This window comes from Gigantopelta aegis, chromosome 1 (genome assembly GCF_016097555.1).
Source record: "Gigantopelta aegis isolate Gae_Host chromosome 1, Gae_host_genome, whole genome shotgun sequence".
Classification (NCBI taxonomy): Eukaryota; Metazoa; Mollusca; class Gastropoda; order Neomphalida; family Peltospiridae; genus Gigantopelta; species Gigantopelta aegis.
The window spans coordinates 24,672,287-24,694,557 of NC_054699.1; the positions used below are offsets into that span (position 1 = coordinate 24,672,287).

The window sequence follows — 22,271 nt, forward strand, 5'->3', positions numbered from 1 at the left end:
TCCATAGCTCACATCACATCTTTCTTCGAGATATATTTTAACTTTGATAGGCGTTTCCGATTACCAAAATATTTGCCCGAATGCATACTTTTACCACAACTTGAGGGGTGCGCGAAGCACCGTAGCTTTGCCTTGTACTACCATGACATCTTTATTCGATATATTACATCTTTCATGGGCGATTTACATTATGAAAATGGCTAAAAAAATTCCCCGAATTTCTTATATTTTGAGCACCTTGAGGCATAAGCGTACAAGATGGGGGGGGGGGGGGGGGGGGTCCTCAGATTCGGGCAAAAACGATAGAGATATATGGGCAAAATGTGCTAACCTGAGACCTTTTTTGCCATGTATTTCTATCATTCTACCAACAAAATTAGTTGTAATCCATGTAAAAATGCGTAGCGATTCGTTTGTAACCCAATATATGCGTATATAAATAAACGTTGTTATCCAGATTCGGGCCTTTTCGTTTAATTCGGGCCAAAAAAATCCAGCTTGCCCTCTCCCCCCCCCCCCCCCCCCCCCCCCCAAATAATAAATGGTAGCCCGTACGCCTATGGCTTGAGGTGGTGAATATGAGGTAAAGCTCTCAAGCTTCCGCCTCGTATATAACGCCCATGAACTTTTCTTGATAGATACAGCATTTCTGCGATCTTTAGTTGATGTAATTCGTGTATGTTTTGGATGTTACATATCTCCTTCATATCTTACGTCTTTCCTTGAGATATTATATCACCTCTTTCTTTTATATATATTACACCTTGTGCTAATACATGTTACGTTTTTGTTAAATATCCCACATTCATCTTTACCTGTTGTACTCCACAAAATTCTTTGTCGCATATTCCATTGATGTATCATATGTTGATACATTTTAGCGAAACATCACATATGTCCTTATACAATATGTCGTATCGTATGATGTGTCACATTTTCTAATGATCACGTTTAACCTGTAACATCTTAATTTATATGTCACATTTTTTATATGTCACATGTTTTTATATGTCATATTTTTCTTTATATGTCACATATTTATTGAGATGTTCATATACGAAAGATCTTGCTTTAATGTCACATCCTGCCAAGACAGATATCATTGTTTTTCTTTGTCACATCTTTTTCTGCTATATGGCACATAGTTCTTTTCCCTGATGCATGTCACATCCTTCATTAACTAATTTATTTGTGTCACAGCATTCACTTATACATGAAATCAGTTCCCGTGAAACATCATATCTGTTTCATACATATCACATTTTATCATATACCATTATCCTATTTACCAAGTTTTTATCACATCCTTCCATACTCCTTTCCATTGTAGACCATCTATAGATCATAAGACGTTGATGGACTATGTATAATGGTATACATTTCCTTTTATTATTGATACTACGAGCGTACATTATATATCATTTCTGGATCATAAGAAGTTGATGAACTGTGAAGAATGGAATAAATTTCTTTCCTTGATTGCTAATTCATTATAAACCATTTCTGGGTCATAAGACGTTGATGAACTGCGAAGAATGGTGTGCATTCCTTTTCATGGTTGATATTACATTATAGACCATTTCAAGATCATAAGAAGTGTTTGAACTGTGAAGAAATGGTAAACATGTTCACGTGTCATACCTGTTTATCACATCATATCACATTCAATTCGTTCATGCACACAACAGACATGATAAACATCAAGTGATTTGTTAGAAGTATACTGTGATTTCTGGCTTCTCATCCATGGGGGCCACCCCCGTGTTTGGGTCTATACTATGCTGAAAAAGAAAAGAAAAATGAAACTTGATTATCAAAGTTTAAAGATAAATTCAAAAGAGCATTTTTGGTTTTCTCCACCTACTAAAAGTCCCATAGAATAACTTCTCTACGTGGGGTGGGTGGTGTGTGGATGTCCATATATATATAGTGTTTGAAAATGGCAACACAAGGCTCCTATCTATACAGAATGCAGGCCTCATGAAAGCTTTGATCAAAGTGTCTGATCTGAGTCCAAAGTGAATCATAATTAACACGAAACAACAAAACGTCAATTTGACAGGTTAAGATAACATAGATATGGTTCTACAAAATATTCGAACAAGTCCAGCCTGCTTTAATTCGCATGGCACTGAATAGTTCAACTTAAATCAAATCGTAACAATGTTAACAAAAAACAAGATATGCCTGAAGGTTTCAATCCAAAAATGTCTTGAGAGATTATTATTATTATTAATATTATTGGGGGATAACACTAGATAACTACTATCCCGCTGTCATCATTTCATCAAGTTCAAATGTTGCCCGAAGAACTCTTAGGTCTCACTACACAGATGTCATCTGCCATTGAAACCCAGGTTAAATTGCCCAACTTCAAATGAAGAAGGCCAATAGAACGGGTTCTCGTTGGCACTAACAACATACACCATTGCGAACATACATTATATAAGCATTTATTTTCACTCCAAAATTGAGAACATTACCGGTCCGAACAGGTAGTTCATTAACCGATTCACTCCGGCTGTCTCTTGCGCTATACATCCATGTCCCAACAGGTCGATGCACAATATTACAAAATAACATGGGCAAAATACAGCCAGAAGGCTTACCATTAAACATACATATTGTTTTAATTCTTCACCATTTCCTAGAAGTGAATATGTCAACCATAACGTGTCACAATTAGGAACTATAGTGGACCGTGATCAATGAACTCTCACCTGGAAGTGATCTGTGTAGCGAGACCGTAGATACTTAAGCAGCTAAATTAGATGTCAGACAGCATTCTTGAACATTTTCTCTTCAAAAGTTTTAATACACTATCTTGAAACGGTAAACTTGTATGTATGAACATCAATATGGATATACTAACCAAAGTACTATTTAAAAACACCGAGTGTCAATTGTCAGGATTTGAACCTATTGCACCGATTCTCATGGCATTTGACAGTCTGCGATGTTAACCGCTCGACTACCGGGACTTCCATAAAAATGGAAGCCCAATTAAGCTAATTTTCATATATAATTCCCTACACATTAACAACCAACTTGTACAACTATATACAACGAACTACTGCTACAACGAACTACCATGGTCCTTTCTGGTTCGTTATAAGAGTACTTTACATTTTATATAAATTCGACTTACCACAGACTTCATAGACGCTAGATGCCCGTTGCTGTTCCACGGTATGTTCTTGCCTCCCATGGGTTTCTTCCCGTCAACAACTCTGCTGTTCATCAGCATGGTCTTGGAGCCGGCGCCGTCGCTGTGCAGACTTTCGTTGCTGCTGGAGTTCTTGAACGTGCTCAGCGAGCCGTTGGCGAACGAGTGGTTTAGTTTGTCCTGGAAACTGTCGTCCTCGTCCTCCGGCTGCGGGAAGCCATCACGGACTGAATGGTAGAACGAGTCGTCTGCCCCTGGCCCGTACGGGATCACCGCTGTCTCGATCTGAATCTCGTCGACGTCTCGGTTCGTCTCCGACTTGTCGTTCGGCAAGAAGCCGTAGTTGCAGTTGTCGTCGTGGCCGCCGCCGCCGCGGAACGCCGTCTGCCCAATGGTGAAGGGGTTCGTGGCGATTGTCGTGTAACCGTCGGTCGTCTCCTCGTGGTCTCCCCGGAAGTTGAGGTTGACGCGCGAGGCGCTGCGCGAGCCCATGTTTTTGTGGTACAGAAGACCTTTAGGGTCAAGGCCGTAGTTGATTTTCGCCTTGTCCAACGGCTGATTCGCCTGCTGTCGTCTGAAATTAATCCGACGCCATATAAACGTAAATAAACTGTGTTGAGTGCGTCGTTAAATATAACATTTCCTTCCTTCTAAAATTAAGAAAATTGTTGTGTTTTTGAAATTACTACCACGACTTTTGTTTAGTCCTCATTAAAGGTATTTAGTCTTTTTACTACTTGACCTGGTGCTTATAAAACTTTCAGAGTTTAGACTCAAAACTCTAATAGAGTCTAGGACCGTAATTTCATGACAACACCATACAAATTGTATGTGTGTAACGTCATTAAATATTGAGTCTGGACTCTAAAAGGTTTACTTGAATGGGCCTTGGTATGGTATTTCTGTCTGAATTTCGATATCTTCCTTGCGTGGTAATTTTATCATGTGTATTTTGTTTTTGAGTGTATAATCCATCCACACATTGTTCTATCACTCCATAACACTTTAAAGTAAAGAGTCAAGGCTTTTAATAAAGTGTTTCAACATAAGACATACACATTTGGGTATTGTACTTTAAACCCCGGGCTACATTCAATGATGTGACAGTTATGCATGTCATCTCCTATTATTCATACTGAGCCGGCCTCGGTGGCGTCGTGGTTAAGCCATCGGACAAAAGACTGGTAGGTACAGGGTTCGCAGCCCGGTACCGGCTCCCACCCACAGCGAGTTTTAAAGACTCAGTGGGCAGGTGTAAGACCACTACATCCTCTTCTCTCTCACTAATCTCTAACAATTAAGAACTAACCCACTGTCCTGGACAGACAGCCCAAATAGTGAGGTGTGTGCCCAGGTCAGCGTGCTTGAACCTTAATTGGGTATAAGCATGAAAATGACAAATGATGCACCAATTAAAGCAAGTGTCTGATTTCTCTTTGAAAGTCACGAGTTTAATTTTGTTATATAAGCATATTTACTAAATTTCTAAACTTTTTATCTTAGTATATATTGGGTGTTGTTAAAAGTCAAGATACTTTGGTAATGTCTCGAGGGTAGTCACTAACCTTTACAAAACTATGGACCCTGACCCTTTCCAAAAATCAAAGACGAAGAAAAAAAAGGACACATGATCAATACTATCGGTTTGACACAAACAATTGCTCCCACTCGCGTGTTTCTGATGTAAAACTATTTCTGCGTGGGCGATAAATTGCTCGCCTCATCACACGATGATTTATTTTATTAAAAATTACTGTTAATTTGACACTGAGAGCAGTTATTCTCCTACATAATTTCAGGAGAGTAGTCTCGATGATTTTGAAGCCATAAGCACTGCTTGAATTAGCCTACCTTCTGATGATGTATATAACGAGAATCGTGACGGTGATTAACAAGATGGCGGCGATGACGCCGAATGCAATAGCTAGGATGTCACTTCCGCCCCCTGCCATGGCAACGGGCGCTGGCCTCGGCAGTGGCGGGAACCTGACGGTGACGGTGGCCACTGATTGTCGCGGTGGGTTGCCGTTGTCGGTCACTGTCACAGCGAGGACGTAGACGTCTTCATCGATGTTGTCAGCGTTGATGATCGTGATATAGCCGGCAGAGTCGATGCCGAAAATACTGTGAAGAATCAGAAACAAAACTTAAAGGCGTATTATCTCATTTATATGGCAAGACTTTGAGAATTGAAAATTTACGTTAATCATTTATGGGTTACACAAAAACAAATTCAGGTAACCCATTTTTGGGGGTCATGATTATGTAAATATTACAACACTGTACGAAAATCTCAAACTGGGAAACGTTTAGATATAAATCTGAGGCAAAACTTAGGGACACAATTGAAACGAAAGAGTTTATATGTAAATGTTGTATAAAATACAATGCGCAAATGAAAGATGGATTATGCTAACTATACTTACGCGAACGAAACGACCGTTCTTGCAATTTTCAGAGGCACACACACACACACACACACACACACACACACACACACACACACACATACACACACACACTCGCATATATGTATACATGTATATGTGCAAGTGTACACAACAGAGTATAGCCTAACGGATAAATTGAATGGTGTTGTAGTTAAACAATCGGAAATAAAGCTGGTAGGTACTAGGTTCGCAGCCCGGTACCGGCTCCCACCTAGAGCGAGTTTTAACGAATCATTGAGTAGGTGTAAGACCACTACACCTTCTTTTCTCTCACTAACCACTAACAAACTAACAACTAACCCACTGTCCTGGACAAACAGCCCAGATAGCTGAGGTGTGTTCCCAGAACAGCGTGTTTGAACCTTATTTGGATATAAACACGAAAATAAGTTGAAGTGCAATGAATGGACATGTAGTAAGCCGCCACCTCTCTTAAGAGAACAGATATCTGTACTCTCCATAAGTGTTCCAAACATAGGGACGGCGGGGGACATTTCAGATGTGTTTCAAAATGGTAGCTTAACAAACCTTAGTGTCTATTTTCCCGGGTTCAAACTTGGGTCTGCGACTTTAATACCAATATATGTTGTCGGGCATTTTCGTTTAATTTTGGCAAAGAGGCGCCTCCCTACCCCCAATCACCCCCACCCCCACCCCCACTAGAAAAATGGGAGCGTGTACGCCTATGATACTCTTTCATGTTTGACAACGTGATTTAGATTTCCTTTATTAATAGTCGGTGTGCCCATCGGGCTATTTCTCGCTCCAGCCAGTGCACCACGACTGGTATATCAAAGGCCGTGGTATGTGCTATCCTGTATGTGAGATGGAACATAAAAAAGATCCCTTGCTACTAATGGAAACATGTAGCGGGTTTCCTCTCTATGACTGTGTGAAAATGACCATGTTTGACTGTTACAGCCGATGATTAATAAATCAATGTGCTCTAGTGGTGTCGTTAAACAAAACAACCTTCTTCCTTTATTCAAAACAGTAATAAACATGTGCAGCTAGTGTACTTCTGCCTTAGGCCACGAACTTATCAATCACGTCTCGTAGTTATGCTTTGTTATATTATGCTAACATTTACTTAAAGGGACATTCCTGAGTTTGCTGCATTGTAAGATGTTTACGACTAATAAAATATTTCTACGATTAAACTTACATATTAAATATATTTTCTGGTTTAGAATATCGGAGTCTGTATATACAATGTTTTTCTGGTCGTCTTAATATTTGTAAGAAGCCCAAACTGGATTTTGTCTTCAAATAATTTCGTACGTATGAATTTGTTTTTTTGTTTTTTTAAATAAAATGGAATTTAACCTAGTACAAATATTACAACGATCAGAAACACGTTTAATATACAACCACTAATATTTTATGCAGAAAAATATATTTGATATGCAGTGTTCGAGATTAACGGTATCCCGATATCCCAGGGATACCAGAATTTAATTTTGGATACCAGGCTTCAAGAACCCAGTATGCCACCGGGATACCATATAATACTAAATTCTCAGGTGGGATACAAGATTTTGAAATGTTAGTATCCAACTGGGATACTGGCCAAATATTTTAATCTCGAACACTGATATGTAATTACAATCGTTAAAAAGTCTTTGTTAGTCGATCACATCTTAAAAAGTGCAGAAAACTCAGGAATGTCCCCTTAATAAATTAATCAAAATAATGAAAAAATCGGAACTAAGGAACGTTAATTGTGATATTCGACCTTCACAAATGGCCGCCATTGTTTGCTATTTTAACATTTCGTCACTTCGGTTTCAAAACATAGCCCGACAAGTTTGTCTTCACTTTCAGATGATGGGAATGCATATGAATGACAGCTCTATCTTAATACAGCGCATCATTGTTTGACGACGGACCAGCGGCCAGTTGGGAACCAGTGGATTCCAGATATCAAATATTGGATTTAGGTCTTACCACACAGATTCAAATCTTCACACGGCTGGCTTATCTCGTGTAACTCACGTTCAGCGTAATTCACTTGACTTAATACTCCCCCGAGGAAAATCCGTTTTCGTGCCAAACACGCCATGTGCGGGGCTCTTGAAAGTTTCTTATTTTGTTTTAGCAGTCGTCAATATTTAAAATAGACGTGTATCATTATTATAGGGATCATAACAACACTGACAGGAAAATTAAAGTTAAAATTTGTTTTGTTTAACAACACCACGAGAGTATATTGATTAATTAATCATCGGTTTCTGGATGTCAAACATTTGTTATTTCTGACTCGTAGTCATCAGAAGAAACCCGCAATTTTTTTTTTTAATGCAGCAAGGGATCTTTTATATACACTTTCCCACAGACAGGAAAGCACATACCACGTCCTTTGACCAGTTATGGAGTACTGGTTGGAACAAGAAAACCCCCAATCAGTTGAATGGACTAACAGGAAAGAGTAACTGCAAAAAGAAAGCCACCATACATAGTGTCAGGGAATTAAAGGGACATACCCTAGTTTTTAAACACTAACGCATATTTTTGACTATTATAGCCGTTTTTGATAAATGAAATCATATTTTACTTAGATTTTATGGTTTAGATTATCAATGTCCGCACATTCGAAGTGTTTTTGGTCATCGTGTTGTTTTAATATCACAAAATGCATTGCTCATATTTTTAAAAACGCTCTTGCGTCTGAGAAGTAACAGTTATGGAGTCAAGTTTTAGTCTATTTTGGAGGGTATTTCACCATTTCAAAATTACAAACTCATGTTTCACTCAATTGTAACTTTATCCAAATGTTTTACGGGTTTGTAGATTAACTAAACGTAGAGTTAATTTTCACGGATTGAAACTAGGGTCTGTCCCTTTAATTGTGTTACTGACATTCGGTTTCACGTTACTGATATTCAATCCCATATTGCATATTTGTACTTTGTATAGCCATTACCAGGCCCCTAGGAACCGGACGTCCGGGGTGGGTGGGGTTAGTCCCACTCTCCCCCAACCCCACCCCCCTCCCCACCCCCCACACACACACATCAAGGACAACAATGTAATATTCTATATAACATAAAGGTAAAATATGGCTTGTGTCCCTCTCCACGTTAGGGAGGCTGTGACCCCTCTCCCCCCCCCCCCCACACACACACTGGAGGTTGTGCTCCCCCACTCCAGGCCTGATGCTTATACAAATGTTAAAGAGTCTAGACTCGAGACTCTAATGGAGTCTGAGGCACTAAGGTCATGACAATGCCATACAAATTGTATGCGTGTGACGTCATTAGAGATTGAGACTGGACTCTAAAAGTTTTATAAGCACGGGCCCAAATATCGGTCCTGATTTTGACGCTAATAGTGACTGAGGGCAGGACGTAGTCCAGTGGTAAAGCGCTCGCTTAATGCGCAGTCGGTTGGGGATCGATCCCCGTCGATGGGACCATTGGGCTATTTCTCGCTCCAGCCAGTGTACCACCACTGGTACATCAAAGGCCGTGATATCTGCTATCCTGTCTATGGGATGGTGCATATAAAAGATCCCTTGCTGCTAATCGAAAAGAGTAAGTTGAAACTTACAGTAACCCATGAAGTGGTGACAGCGGGTTTCCTCTCTCAATATCTTCGTGGTCCGTAACCATATGTCCGACGCCATATAACAGTAAATAAAATGTGTTGAGTGCGTATTTATAAACCATTTCCTTCCTTTCTTCCTAATAGTGACTGAAATCCGGTCCACAATACCAAGTGTTCCCTTATTTCTTGTTCTCAGTAAACTTAGAAGTGGAATACATTGATTATGTCCTGTTAATACAAAGATGCGAATCCAGTACCTCAGGTGTCTGTTATTAGACCGGTTCCACTGTAGATAATTCCTGTCTCATTTATTTTTTCTTGTTTATCGCCAGAGAATTACGATGAAGGGAGAACTATTAAAAACATTTGAGCAGAACAATATTTGTGATCGTCAAACGAAGTCTTTATGACACATTTCGGATAGCACGAGGTCTATTTCTTAATTCCAGAGTTCTGCGCGTGTGCGACATTATTCTTGGCATGCTGGCTGGGTTCTATTAACAATGACATTTAGTTTGAAGAGTGGGGTTGGATATTGCAAATATGGAAGATTACATAACTGTTACCAAAAAGAGAAACAGAAAATAGAGACAAAAAGAAAAGAAATATTACAAAGGAAAGGAAAAAGAAAGAAATGTTTTATTTAATGACGCACTCAACACATTTTATTATTTCATTTGACGTATACTATGGCATTGGTGACCTTGTCATCACCTATTAGCAGCCAGTTGTATGTCTTGAAATTGTTAACTCGTACGTGTGTAAACAGCTACGTGTTATCAAAACTAATGCATGGTGTCCTCACCAACGGGTGTGTAAGAATATTTAACGTCACACATAGGGTTATAGCTCCCGAACAGCAGAGTACTTGATGGTCTGGTCTAACGTCAGTTACAGGAGTGACATGCTAGATGTTCAGAACGGACGCAAGCTTGAAGTGATTGACTATGGCATGTTTTAACTATTAAAGCCGACTGCTGTTTTTGTTTTGTTTTGTTTTATTTTTATTTTATTTTTATTTTTTCAATAATAGAAATTAGACATTACTTATATTTTATTGTTTTAGAATATCAACCTCCGTGCATCCAACGTGTTTCTGGTCATCTTGGTGTTTGTAATGTCATGAAATGCGTTTTTCACAATTCTGAAAACGCACGTACCTGCAAAACGTAACGGTACCGTAATGAAGATTATCTATTTTTAGATGTTATTTCCACGTTTCAGCGTCAAAGACTATTGTTTCACTCTTACAATATCGTTATCCAGATGTGTTACAGGTTTGTAGACTAACCAGTCTTGGTGTCTATATTTACGAGGGTCTGAGACTTAATGTCCTGCAAATAGAATCAACTACTGCCAACGTGACGATATATATTTAAACTGACGGCTGGTGAAACAAAGCCAACAATCGTCAATCGCTCACATGAATAATAATAAAAACCCACCGCGGGTTTACAAAGCTGTGTGGCCAACTGTAAAGGAAAACCAATCCAGCGCATTATATCTGCATTTGGTGGTCTTATAACAGACGCATACGGTATTCTTTCGTAAGTTAAACCTACAGAGTCGAATTTATGAAGTTTGTTCTTCTTAAAAGCAGGTGTTTAAGCATTGTAAACACATGCAGTTACATGCGTGTAAGTAGAAAAAAAAGGAGTTTATAAATTCGGCTCACAGTGTGTAAGTAGAGGCCTACTTTCAATATTTGAGCATATTAAAATAGATCAAGAATGGCGGGACACTACGAATCGAATGTATGCGACTGCACGTTTCCCATGTAATAGAAAGACAGGTTCAAAGTTTGAATGCCGTATTAAGTAAGTTCTGAGCCCCGTTCCACAAAGCGATCTTAGCCCTAAGATCACCTTAAGTGCATAGCTACCTTATGCACTAAGGTGATCTTAGTGCTAAGATCGCTTCGTGGTACGGGACACTGGCCCATTTCTCTAAATGTCATAAGATTACGTCTGCTGCTAGCAGTTATACCGGTCGTGCGTTTACACATCTTTGGCATCGATTCCACGCAGAAAATTACATCATTACGGAAGCTGGAGTATTTTAAAGACACAAGAAAATGAAATGTGTGTTCTTCTAACTATATTTGTTGTACCATAACGGTAATAAGAGTTGTGGTTTAGTCGTAGATTTACGTTTACGTGCAAACCTAGGCTTACGATGTTTTGTGAAATTGGGTCCTGGCCTGGTATTCGTGTTATATTGGGGGTTTAAAAGCAAAACATCTCACGTTTTGAAGTCGAATGGCAGAAAAAGTATTCGACGTAGAACATTGATATTTTCACAGAAAAACAGCATATTCTATCGTGCACTGATGGTGAAATTTGGCTTGTGATACATGTCTTCCTGTTAAAGGGACATTCCTGGCTTTGCTGCATTGTAAGATGTTTCCAACTAACTAAATATTTCTACGATTAAACTTACATATTAAATATATTTTCTGGTTTAGAATATCAGTGTGTTTCTGGTCGTCTTAATATTTGTAAGAAGCCCAAACTGGATTTTGTCTTCAAATAATTTCGTACGTACGAAAAAATTATATTTTTGGAAATAAATGAAATTTAACCTAGTACAAATATTAGAACGATCAGAAACACGTTTAATATGCAGCCACTAATATTTTATGCATACAAATATATTTGATATGTAATTACAATCGTTAAAAAGTTTCTGTTAGTCGATAAAATCTTAAAAATTGCAGCAAACTCAGGAATGTCCCTTTAAAGTAACTCTAGAAAAGATGATGGTTAAGCTGTTAGTGTCAGGGATAGGTTGATGTGTCTTTGACTGCCCTAGTTCCGCACAACGTTGTCATTTTTAGTAGGTTTAATTGTAGAAATATTTTATTAGTCGGAAACATCCTACAATGCAGCAAACTCAGAAATGTCCCTTTAAGGGCGAGGGGTTGTAGTGTTCATATTAATGATGTATATGTTGATTATAATGTTGCATGCAGCAGCTTTAACTATGGGAAATGATTTCGTGGTATATACCCTATGGAACCGAACATTTTATCTTGTAAAGAACAGTTTTAAAATATAGCTTTAATGTTGCTTTCTGCGTCTTATTTTTGGACCGAATGGTTTAAAAGTTTGTTTCGTTTAACGACACCACTAGAACACATTGATTTATTAATCATCGGTTATTGGATGTCAAACATATGGTCATTTTTGAAAGTCATAGAGAGGAAACCCGCTACATTGTTTTCATTAGTAGCAAGGGATCTTTTATATGCACCATCCCACAGACAGTATAGCACATATCACGGCCTTTGATATACCAGTCGTGGGGCACTGGCTGGAACGAGAATAGTCCAATGGGCCGACCGACGTGGATCGATTCTAGACCGACCGCGCATCAGGCGTGCGCTTTACCACTGGGCCGAATGGACACTGTTTTCTTAAAGAGAAGACACAGAAACATAAATCTGTAAAGAAAAAAAAGAGGAAAAAAACAGAAGAAAAAAAAAAGAAGCAAATAATAAATATCAATAAAATCAAAAATTAAATATAAACTTACTTGTAATGCGCCAGCAGTGAATATGTCAGCAATGTGTTGTTGTCCAAGTCTTGAGCCTGTAGACAAAATGGATACCGACATTGTTAATTAGATGTTTATCGAAGCTAATTTCACGCACTGGGCCCTGACGTGACCTTTACCAGCAGGGGGTGACTTCCTTGTTCTGAATTTCAATTAGCAGGCCAGAAAACCCGAGTGTTGTTGGCAGTGTCGTGATTAAATAACGCATGTGCGTGCATACATAATAACCGTGGGGCGAGACCCTGCATGTCTTGTGAAGTTGTGTGCGGCACTTGGCCAACTATTTAAAGGTGCATTGTCCACTCACAACACTGTAAATTACTTTTGATGTTCCAATGATCGATTATAGTTTAAAAAAAAAAAATCGGATGGGCTCTAGCGATGTGGTGATTGATTATAATACTCCCTTGGTCCGAAAATCTGCAGGTCCTAAGAACGATATGTGAAATGTGTGTGTGTGTGTGTGTGTGGGGGGGGGGGGGCACAAGTACATTTTATTTTTGAAAACAAAAACAAAAAACAAATTCTAAAAATTTACTATATGCACGCGTTTAATGTGCGTCTAGTTCGTAACATGGCAAATCAGAAGACTCGAACTTATTACAAACGTAAGCATTTATTCGCCTCTATATACGATTTGACATTTTGGGTTCAGGGAAAGAAAGAAAGAAATGTTTTATTTAACGACGCACTCAACACATTTTATTTACGGTTATATGGCGTCAGACATATGGTTACGGACCACACAGATTTTGAGAGGAAACCCGCAGTCGCCACTATATGGGCTACTCTTTTTGATTAGCAGCAAGGGATCACTGGTCGGTGCAAGTGGTTTACACCTACCCATTGAGCCTTGCGGAGCACTCACTCAGGGTTTGGAGTCGGTATCTACATTAAAAATCCCATGCCTCGACTGGGATCCGAACCCAGTACCTACCAGCCTGTAGACCGATGGCCTAACCACGACGCCACCGAGGCCGGTTTTTGGGGTTCAGGGATGCCGGAAGTATGTTTATGTAATCTTACACTCGAAAATAAATTTCCTCATGACTAGATGTAAAAGAGTTAAAGTTTGTTTTGTTTAACGACACCATAAGAGCACAATGATTTGTTTATCATCGGCTTTTGGATGTCAAATATTTGGTAATTTTGACATATAGTCTTAGAGAAGAAACCCGCTACATTTTTCAATGAGTAGTAAGGGATATTTTTATATGCACCATCCCACAGACAGGATACCACATACCACGGCCTTTGGTATACCAGTCGTGGTACACTGATTGGAACGAGAAATATTCCAATGGTTCCACCGACGGGTGTCGATCCCAGACCGACCGCGCACCAAGCAAGCGCTTTACCACGAAATGCTATTTTCGGAAAGTGGCGGGATCTAACTCAGTCGATAGAGCGCTTGTCTGTAGATTGAAGGACTGAAACACCCTTCGTGGGTTTCTCCTGTCCATAGCAGTGTACCACGACTTGTATATCAAAGGCCGTGGTATGTGGTGTCCATTCTGGAGGGAAACTGCCCCCCCCCCCCCCCCCCCCCCCGAATCTCACTTTTTTCCTTTTTATTTTACTCCAGAAAATAGCATACACATCTCAGGGTTTAAATTGTATAGTGTTTCATTTGTTTATAAATAGTAATCCCCCCCCCCCCCCCCCCTAGGATTTTGATCAGGGTACAGCCCTACGGGGTGATTAGAAAAGATCTCTTGTTGCTAATGGGAAAATTTTAGCGGGTTTCCACTTTCTGAAGACTACGTGTCAGAATTGCCCAATGCTGGACATCCAATAGCTGATGGTTAATTAATCAAGGTACTCTAGTGGTGTCCTTAATCAAAACAAACTGTCAATTTATTTTAGACAACAAAGTATTAAATAGAAATACTATACAATATTGCAAAAGGACAAAGCACCTTTAACTGAAATGTATGAAGATGTCAGAGTTTATTTGTTATTTTGTACTTACACATTTATTGAATGTCAATGTATGTTTGTGTGTTTTGGTTTGAGGTTTTTTTTTGTGTATGTGTGTGGGGGGGGGGGGGGGGGGGGGGGGGGTCATTGTTGGTTAGTTTTTTGTTGTGTTTTTAGCGGGTGGTACGATTACCTTTGCTTGTCGCCCTTATAGCCCATATGTTTGTGGGTTGTTGATTTTTTGCGCCTGGGGTGTCGTTAAACACTCACTTATTATCCATCCCTCTATTCATATCTCCATTCTATGCACATATTCTTAATTACAGTGTAACATACCTTGCCGTTTATGGAAAGCTATGACTACTGAAATAGTCCAAGAAACAGGCACGGCGGAGCGGGTGGGGGCTCTAGCCATTATTGGTAGTAAATCTTATCGTAGTAAACTAGAAACTAGAAACTCAGTCCCGCCCCCATCCCCCCCCCCCCCCCCCCCCCCCCCACCCCCAATGTCATCTTGCTTCCGCCGATCCTGACAAGAGTAATATTTCGGTTCCTTTAGCATGTGAATTGATATGTTACCAATTTGATCTCTTAAATGGAATTTCTCGTTCCAGCCAGTGCACCACGACTGGTACATCAAATGTCGTGGTATGTGCTATCCTGTCTATGGGATGGTGCGTATAAAAGATCCATTGCTGCTAATCGAAAAGAGTAGCCCATAAAGTGGCGAAAGTAAGTTTCCTCTCTCAATATTTGTGTGGTTCTTAACCATATGTCCGACGTCATATAACCGTAAATAAAATGTGTTGAGTGCGTCGTCAAATAAAACATTCCCTTTCTTCTTAAATGATTCCTCATAATCAAAGTTGGAGCAATTAATCACTTTGTTAAATTTCTATGTGCTTAAAGGGACATTCCCGAGTTTGCTGCATTGTAAGATGTTTCCGACTGATAAAATATTTCAACGATTAAACTTACATATTAAATATATTTTCTTGTTTAGAATATCAGTGTCTGTATATTCAATGTGTTTCTGGTCATCTTAATATTTGTAAGAAGCCCAAACTGGATTTTGTCTTCAAATAGTTTCGTACGTATGAAAAAAAATATTTTAGGAAATAAAATGAAATTTAACCTAGTACAAATACTAAAGCGATCAGAAACACGTTTAATATACAGGCACTGATATTTTATGTAGAAAATATATTTGATATGTAATTACAATCGTCAAAAAGTATATGTTAGTCGATAACATCTAAAACATTGCAGCAAACTCAGAAATGTCCCTTTAAAGGCAGTTTACCTGTATGTGTGTAAAGTTAGTTTGTTTCTGTTTAACGACACCACTAGAGCGCATTGATTTATTAATCATCGGCTACTGGATGTCAAACATTTGGTAATTCGGATATATAGTCTTAGAGAGGAAATCCGCTACATTTTTTTTATTTGTAGCAAGGGGTCTTTTATATGCATCAGGATAGCACATACCATGGCTTTTAATATACCAGTCATGGTGTACTGCCTGGAACGAGAAATATCCCAATTCGCCCGCTGAAGTGGATCGATCCTAGACTGACCGCACATCAGCTTTACCACTGCGCTACATCCCACCCCTGTATAATCCCACCCCTGTATATGGGTCTGTCTTTACTTCTATCTGCGTAAATATTGTTTAACTCTATATGCGTAAATATTGTGTTTACCTCTATATGCGTAAATAGTGTGTTTACCTCTATATGTGTAAATAGTATGTTTACCTCTATCTGCGTAATGACGGTTCCCAGTTCTCGCTGCACGGACACATCGACCTCCTGGTATTTAATGACGGGGTTGTTGTCGTTGACGTCGGCGATCAGAATTTCTACGACAGCGTACGCCGTCTGTGAACGAACGAAAATAAGAACCATGATAGACGAAAACTAAAACCATGATAAACGAAAACATTAACCTTCATAAACGAAATCATAAACCATGATAAACGAAAACTATAAACCATGATAAACAAAAACATAAAACATGACAGACGAAAACATAAACCATGACAAACGAAAACATAAACCATGACAGACGAAAACATAAACCATGACAGACGAAAACATAAACCATGACAAACGAAAAGATAAACCTTCATAAACGAAAACATAAACGATGATAGACGAAAGCATAAACCATGATAAATAAAAGCATAAACCATGATAAATAAAAGCATAAACCATGATAAATAAAAACATAAACCATGATAAATCAAAAACACAAACCATGGCAAACGAAAATATAAACATTGATAAACGAAAACATAAGCCATGATAAACGAAATCATAAACTATGATAAAGTAAACCATAAACCATGATAAACACAAACATAAACGATGATAAACAAAATAATAAGCTATGATAAACGAAAACATAAACCATTTTAAACGAAAACATAAACCATGATAAACGAAAACATAAACCATGATAAACGAAAACATAAACTATAATAAACAAAAACATAAACTATGATAAACAAAAACATAAACCATGATAAACAAAAACATAAACCATGATAAACGAAAACATAAACTATGATAAACAAAAACATAAACTATGATAAACAAAACCATAAACCATGATAAACGAAAACATTAACCATGATAAACGAAAACATAAACCATGATAAACGAAAACATAAACTATGATAAACAAAAACATAAACCATGATAAACGAAAACATAAACTATGATAAACAAAAACATAAACTACGATAAACGAAAACATAAACTACGATAAACGAAAACATAAACCATGATAAACAAAAACATAAACCATGATAAACGAAAACATAAACTATGATAAACAAAAACATAAACTACGATAAACGAAAACATAAACTATGATAAACGGAAAGATAAACCATGATAAACAAAAACATAAACCATGATAAACGAAAACATAAACTATGATAAACGAAAACATAAACCATGATAAACATAAACTATGATAAACGAAAACATAAACCATGATAAACGAAAACATAAACTATGATAAACGAAAACATAAACTATGATAAACGGAAAGATAAACCATGATAAACGAAAACATAAACTATGATAAACGGAAAGATAAACCATGATAAACAAAAACATAAACCATGATAAACGAAAACATAAACCATGATAAACAAAAACATAAACCATGATAAACGAAAACATAAACCATTTTAAACAAAAACATAAACTATGATAAACGAAAACATAAACCATTTTAAACAAAAACATAAACCATTTTAAACAAAAACATAAACCATGATAAACAAAAACATAAACCATGATAAACAAAAACATAAACCATTATAAACGAAAACATAAACTATGATAAACGGAAAGATAAACCATGATAAACGAAAAGATAAACTATAATAAACGAAAACATAAACCAATATAAACAAAAACATAAACGATGATAAACGAAAACATAAACCAATATAAACAAAAACATAAACCAATATAAACAAGAACATAAACCATGATAAACGAAAAGCTAAACTATAATAAACGAAAACATAAACCATTTTAAACAAAAACATAAACCATTTTAAACAAAAACATAAACGATGATAAACGTAAACATAAACCATGATAAACGTAAACATAAGCCATGATAAACAAAATATAAACATGAACCAAAATAAACGAAAATACAGACCAAAATAAAAAAACAAAACAACAAAAACCATGATAACGGAAAAGATAAACCATGATAAATGAAAAGAAAAACCATAATAAATAAGAAATAAACCACAATAAACGAATACATGAATCATAATAAACAAACTCATAAACAAAAATATAAACCATGATAAACTAAAATAAAAACGATACGAAATGAAAAATATTAACATGACAAAAAACCCCGCAAATATGAACCATAATAAACGAAAATATAAACCACATACGTTAAAAAAAAATAAAGTCACATATGAATAAACGAAATACATAAACAACATTTGCTAAACAAACACGGCTCTTGTTAGCTAAAGTGGGTTTCATCAGGGTCGCTCTTTCTCTAGAACGTAATTAAACAATAAAGGCACTGTAAGTGAATGATACAATATTGTATGGAAAAGAGGTACACATAGGACACCAGACTGTCATACTTTCCCCCACCTCACCGACGTAATCGCCGGGGAGGGGATTCAGGGTGGAGGCCTGTGTACATGTACCACGCTCATTTAAAACAACAATGGAGCCTTTTTATGCCCAATAAAAAAACAAAACAAAAAAACACACACCAAAGAACCGATCCACCAAACAAACAAAAACTGTAGTAAACAAACATTAATAAGAATAATACATATACACCAACAACAAAACAAAAAACACAACAAACAAATAAAAAGATAACAAAACGTACCAAAAAAACAAAATCAAACGAAGAAACAAAGAAAAATACAAAAAGAAACAACTAACAAACAACTAACAAACAACAACAACCCCAGAAAAACAACCAACAAAACAAACAAAAAAGCAATCAAACAAACAAAAACAAAAAAAAAATAAACAAATGAAACAAAAAAACAACAAAAAACAAACCACACACATAAAACGAAAATAAATGAACTAACCAAACAAACAAAAACAAAAACACACTAAAAAAAATAAAAAAAAGTCACACTAGTTTAGAATTTCAGATATCTCGCACACACACACACACACACACACACCCCACCCCCACACCCCACCCATTTGGTAAAATCCACCCCTAACCAATCTGTAATAATCCCAAATAAAATGGATTGAACGAGAGCTGAACATAACTAAATGGATGTAACAAGCGATTTGAGTCTAAAGTAATACATGTCTCCTTCAGGGCCCCAACAGATTTTCGTTTCTCCTAAATTCAAGGGCCATACCTCTGTGAAAAATAGGACAATCCTCATTAAAGTCAAAGCTATAAACAAAATTTCATCTCAATATTTTGAGGCATTGCGAAAAAGCAAGTCCGGAAAATATATTTTCGTATCTCTAAATTTAAGGAGCATAACTCTGTGACAAACGGGTATATCGCCATGAAAGTCAAACTTGGTCTGCAACAGTACATGGTAAAGCTATACACAAAATGTCAGCTCAATATTATTAGGCATTGCAGGAAAAAAAGGTCCGAAAAGCTTTGTGTAGGACAATCGGACATATACACGGAGAGACAGACAGTTAGACCGACAGACAGACAAACAGATAGAAACAAAACCTATAGTCCCCTCCATCAAGGATCCGGTCCATCATCTGGATAGATACCAAGTGACAACCATTTTCAGGCTAAGAACCGGTCACTGCAATCTCAGATCCCATGTGTACCACCTGAAACTGGCAGACACTGATGAATGTTCATGTCAAACAGGGCCACAGTCCCCAGAGCACATCCTGCAATTTTGCCTCCTCTGCGATGAAGCCAGGATAAACCACTGGCCGAACGGAGCAACACTGGCTGTCAAGCTTTGGGGTTCCAAAGAAGACTTGACAGAGACAGCGGTTTTTATCAACACAACCGGACTCCAAATCTAAAGTATGATCAACTATAGCTTGAACACAGAAAAAAAGGACCGGTAGAAATAAAACAAGACCAACTTACAGACATGCCATCAGTGGCGGTAACTTGTAGGTCATATCTCTTCTGGCCCTCGTAGTCCAGTGGTTGTTTCACCACGATAAATCCACTGAAACAAAATTATCATATTAACTGCAATCTACAATGCAAAACATTATTTCTTGTAAGCAGACTAAACAATCTTTCACACTAACAACGTTTTTGTTTAAGGGGCGAGGTCCATTAAGTCAAAAAAGAAAACCATACAAAGCTGGGTCTGGGTGTGGCAAGTGTGGCAAAGATGCCATGTCTGGTGTATTTAGACGTAACGTGTTAACAATATATAGTCATGCGTTTATACCTTGAGAAAAAATTACTTCTATAAACACCAACAATAAGTAGAAGAAATCCACATTGATTTATATATACCTTTACTGTTGTTTATTAAAGGGACATTCCTGAGATTGCTGCAATTTTTAAGATGTTATTGACTAACCGAGACTTTTTAACGATTGTAATTACATATCAAATATATTTTTCTGCATAAAATATTAGTGGCTGTATATTAAACGTGTTCCTGACCGTTCTAATATTTGTACTAGGTTAAATTTCATTTTATTCCCTAAAAACAATTTTTTCGTACGTACGAAATTATTTGAAGACAAAATCCAGTTTGGGCTTCTTATAAATATTGAGATGACCAGAAACACATTGAATAAACAGAGACTGGTATTCTAAACAAGAAATGTATTTAATATGTAAGTTTAATCGTAGAAATGTTTTATTAGTCGGAAACATCTTACAATGCAGCAAACTCGGGAATGTCCCTTTAAGAAAACTGAAAGAGTAAGATTCGAACATTGTACAGCTGCCAGTCTGGTAGTGTGAAAATATAGCGAATGTTATATGTCGTCTGTTACCACATCTGTTGGTTTCGTCAGCACAGACGCGGTGTATTTTGTCACATTCGAATTAGTGCGTTTTATTTTCGACTGGTACCATACTCGCCAGACCCAGACCCAGACCCAGATCCAAACACAGACACAGACACAGACACAGACTCAGACCCAGACACAGACACATACCCAGACCCAGACCCAGACCCAGACCCAGACCCAGACACTTGTTTGTTTGAATGTTTGTTTAACGACACCCCAGCACAAAAATACATATCGGCTATTGGGTGTCACAAATGGTAAGTACATGAACATATTTATAGACCCAGACACAGACACAGACCCAGACCCAGACCCAGATCCGGTGTGTTTTGGACCTAAGTCGGTAGAGCGCTCACCTAAGTGGTTTAGGTCGAAGGCTGTGCAGGATTCTAAAAATTGCGATAACGATAGTTCACGCAAATAAGGTTTTATGTAAAACTATTTTTCTTTTGCGCATTAAATTTAGAACACCATTTACATGGTCATGATAGGTTATGTCAAAACAAAGTGGGTTAGGCCTATCTGAATTCGTTTTGTACAACACATATATAATTTACGGGTTTTCATTTTTATTTAAAGGGACATTCCTGAGTTTGCTGCAATGTTTAAGATGTTATCGACTAACAAAGACTTTTTAACGATTGTAATTACATATCAAATATATTTTTAGGCATAAAATATTAGTGGTTGTATATTAAACGTGTTTCTGATCGTTGTGATATTTGTACTAGGTTAAATTCCATTTTATTTCCAAAAATAAAACAAATTCATACGTACGAAATTATTTGAAGACAAAATCCAGTTTGGGCTTCTTACAAATTTAAGACGACCACAAACACATTGTATATACAGACATCAATATTCTAAACCAGAAAATATATTTAATATGTAAGTATTTTATTAGTCGGAAACATCTTACAATGCAGCAAACTCAGGAATGTCCCTTTAAGAGCCAGTAGATGTTATCGACATGATAAATAAAAATACAGTTTCATTGTAACATGTTCTTAAAGGGACAGACCCTAGTTTTCAAACACTAAGGCCTATTTTTGACCTAGACCCTGGTTTCAACTCGTAAAAATGGACACTAAGTTTGGTTGATTTACAAACCTGTAACAAATTTGAATACAA

General features: G+C 37.4%; 1 protein-coding gene across 2 annotated transcripts in view; it reads right to left on the reverse strand.

Moving 5' to 3' along the window:
• Positions 1-508: 508 nt before the first annotated feature.
• The window catches only part of LOC121372649 (cadherin EGF LAG seven-pass G-type receptor 2-like), a 108,269-nt gene continuing 86,506 nt past the window's right edge, over positions 509-22,271 (reverse strand). For both annotated transcript variants that reach the window (XM_041499102.1, XM_041499093.1), the window contains 6 exons: positions 20,248-20,332; positions 16,395-16,517; positions 12,697-12,752; positions 5,018-5,290; positions 3,149-3,740; positions 509-1,781 (listed from right to left, as the gene is read on the reverse strand). In XM_041499102.1, the coding sequence (XP_041355036.1) occupies positions 1,713-1,781; positions 3,149-3,740; positions 5,018-5,290; positions 12,697-12,752; positions 16,395-16,517; positions 20,248-20,332 (1,198 nt within the window). In that variant the 3' untranslated portion in view covers positions 509-1,712. The remainder of the gene's footprint in view (positions 1,782-3,148; positions 3,741-5,017; positions 5,291-12,696; positions 12,753-16,394; positions 16,518-20,247; positions 20,333-22,271) is intronic.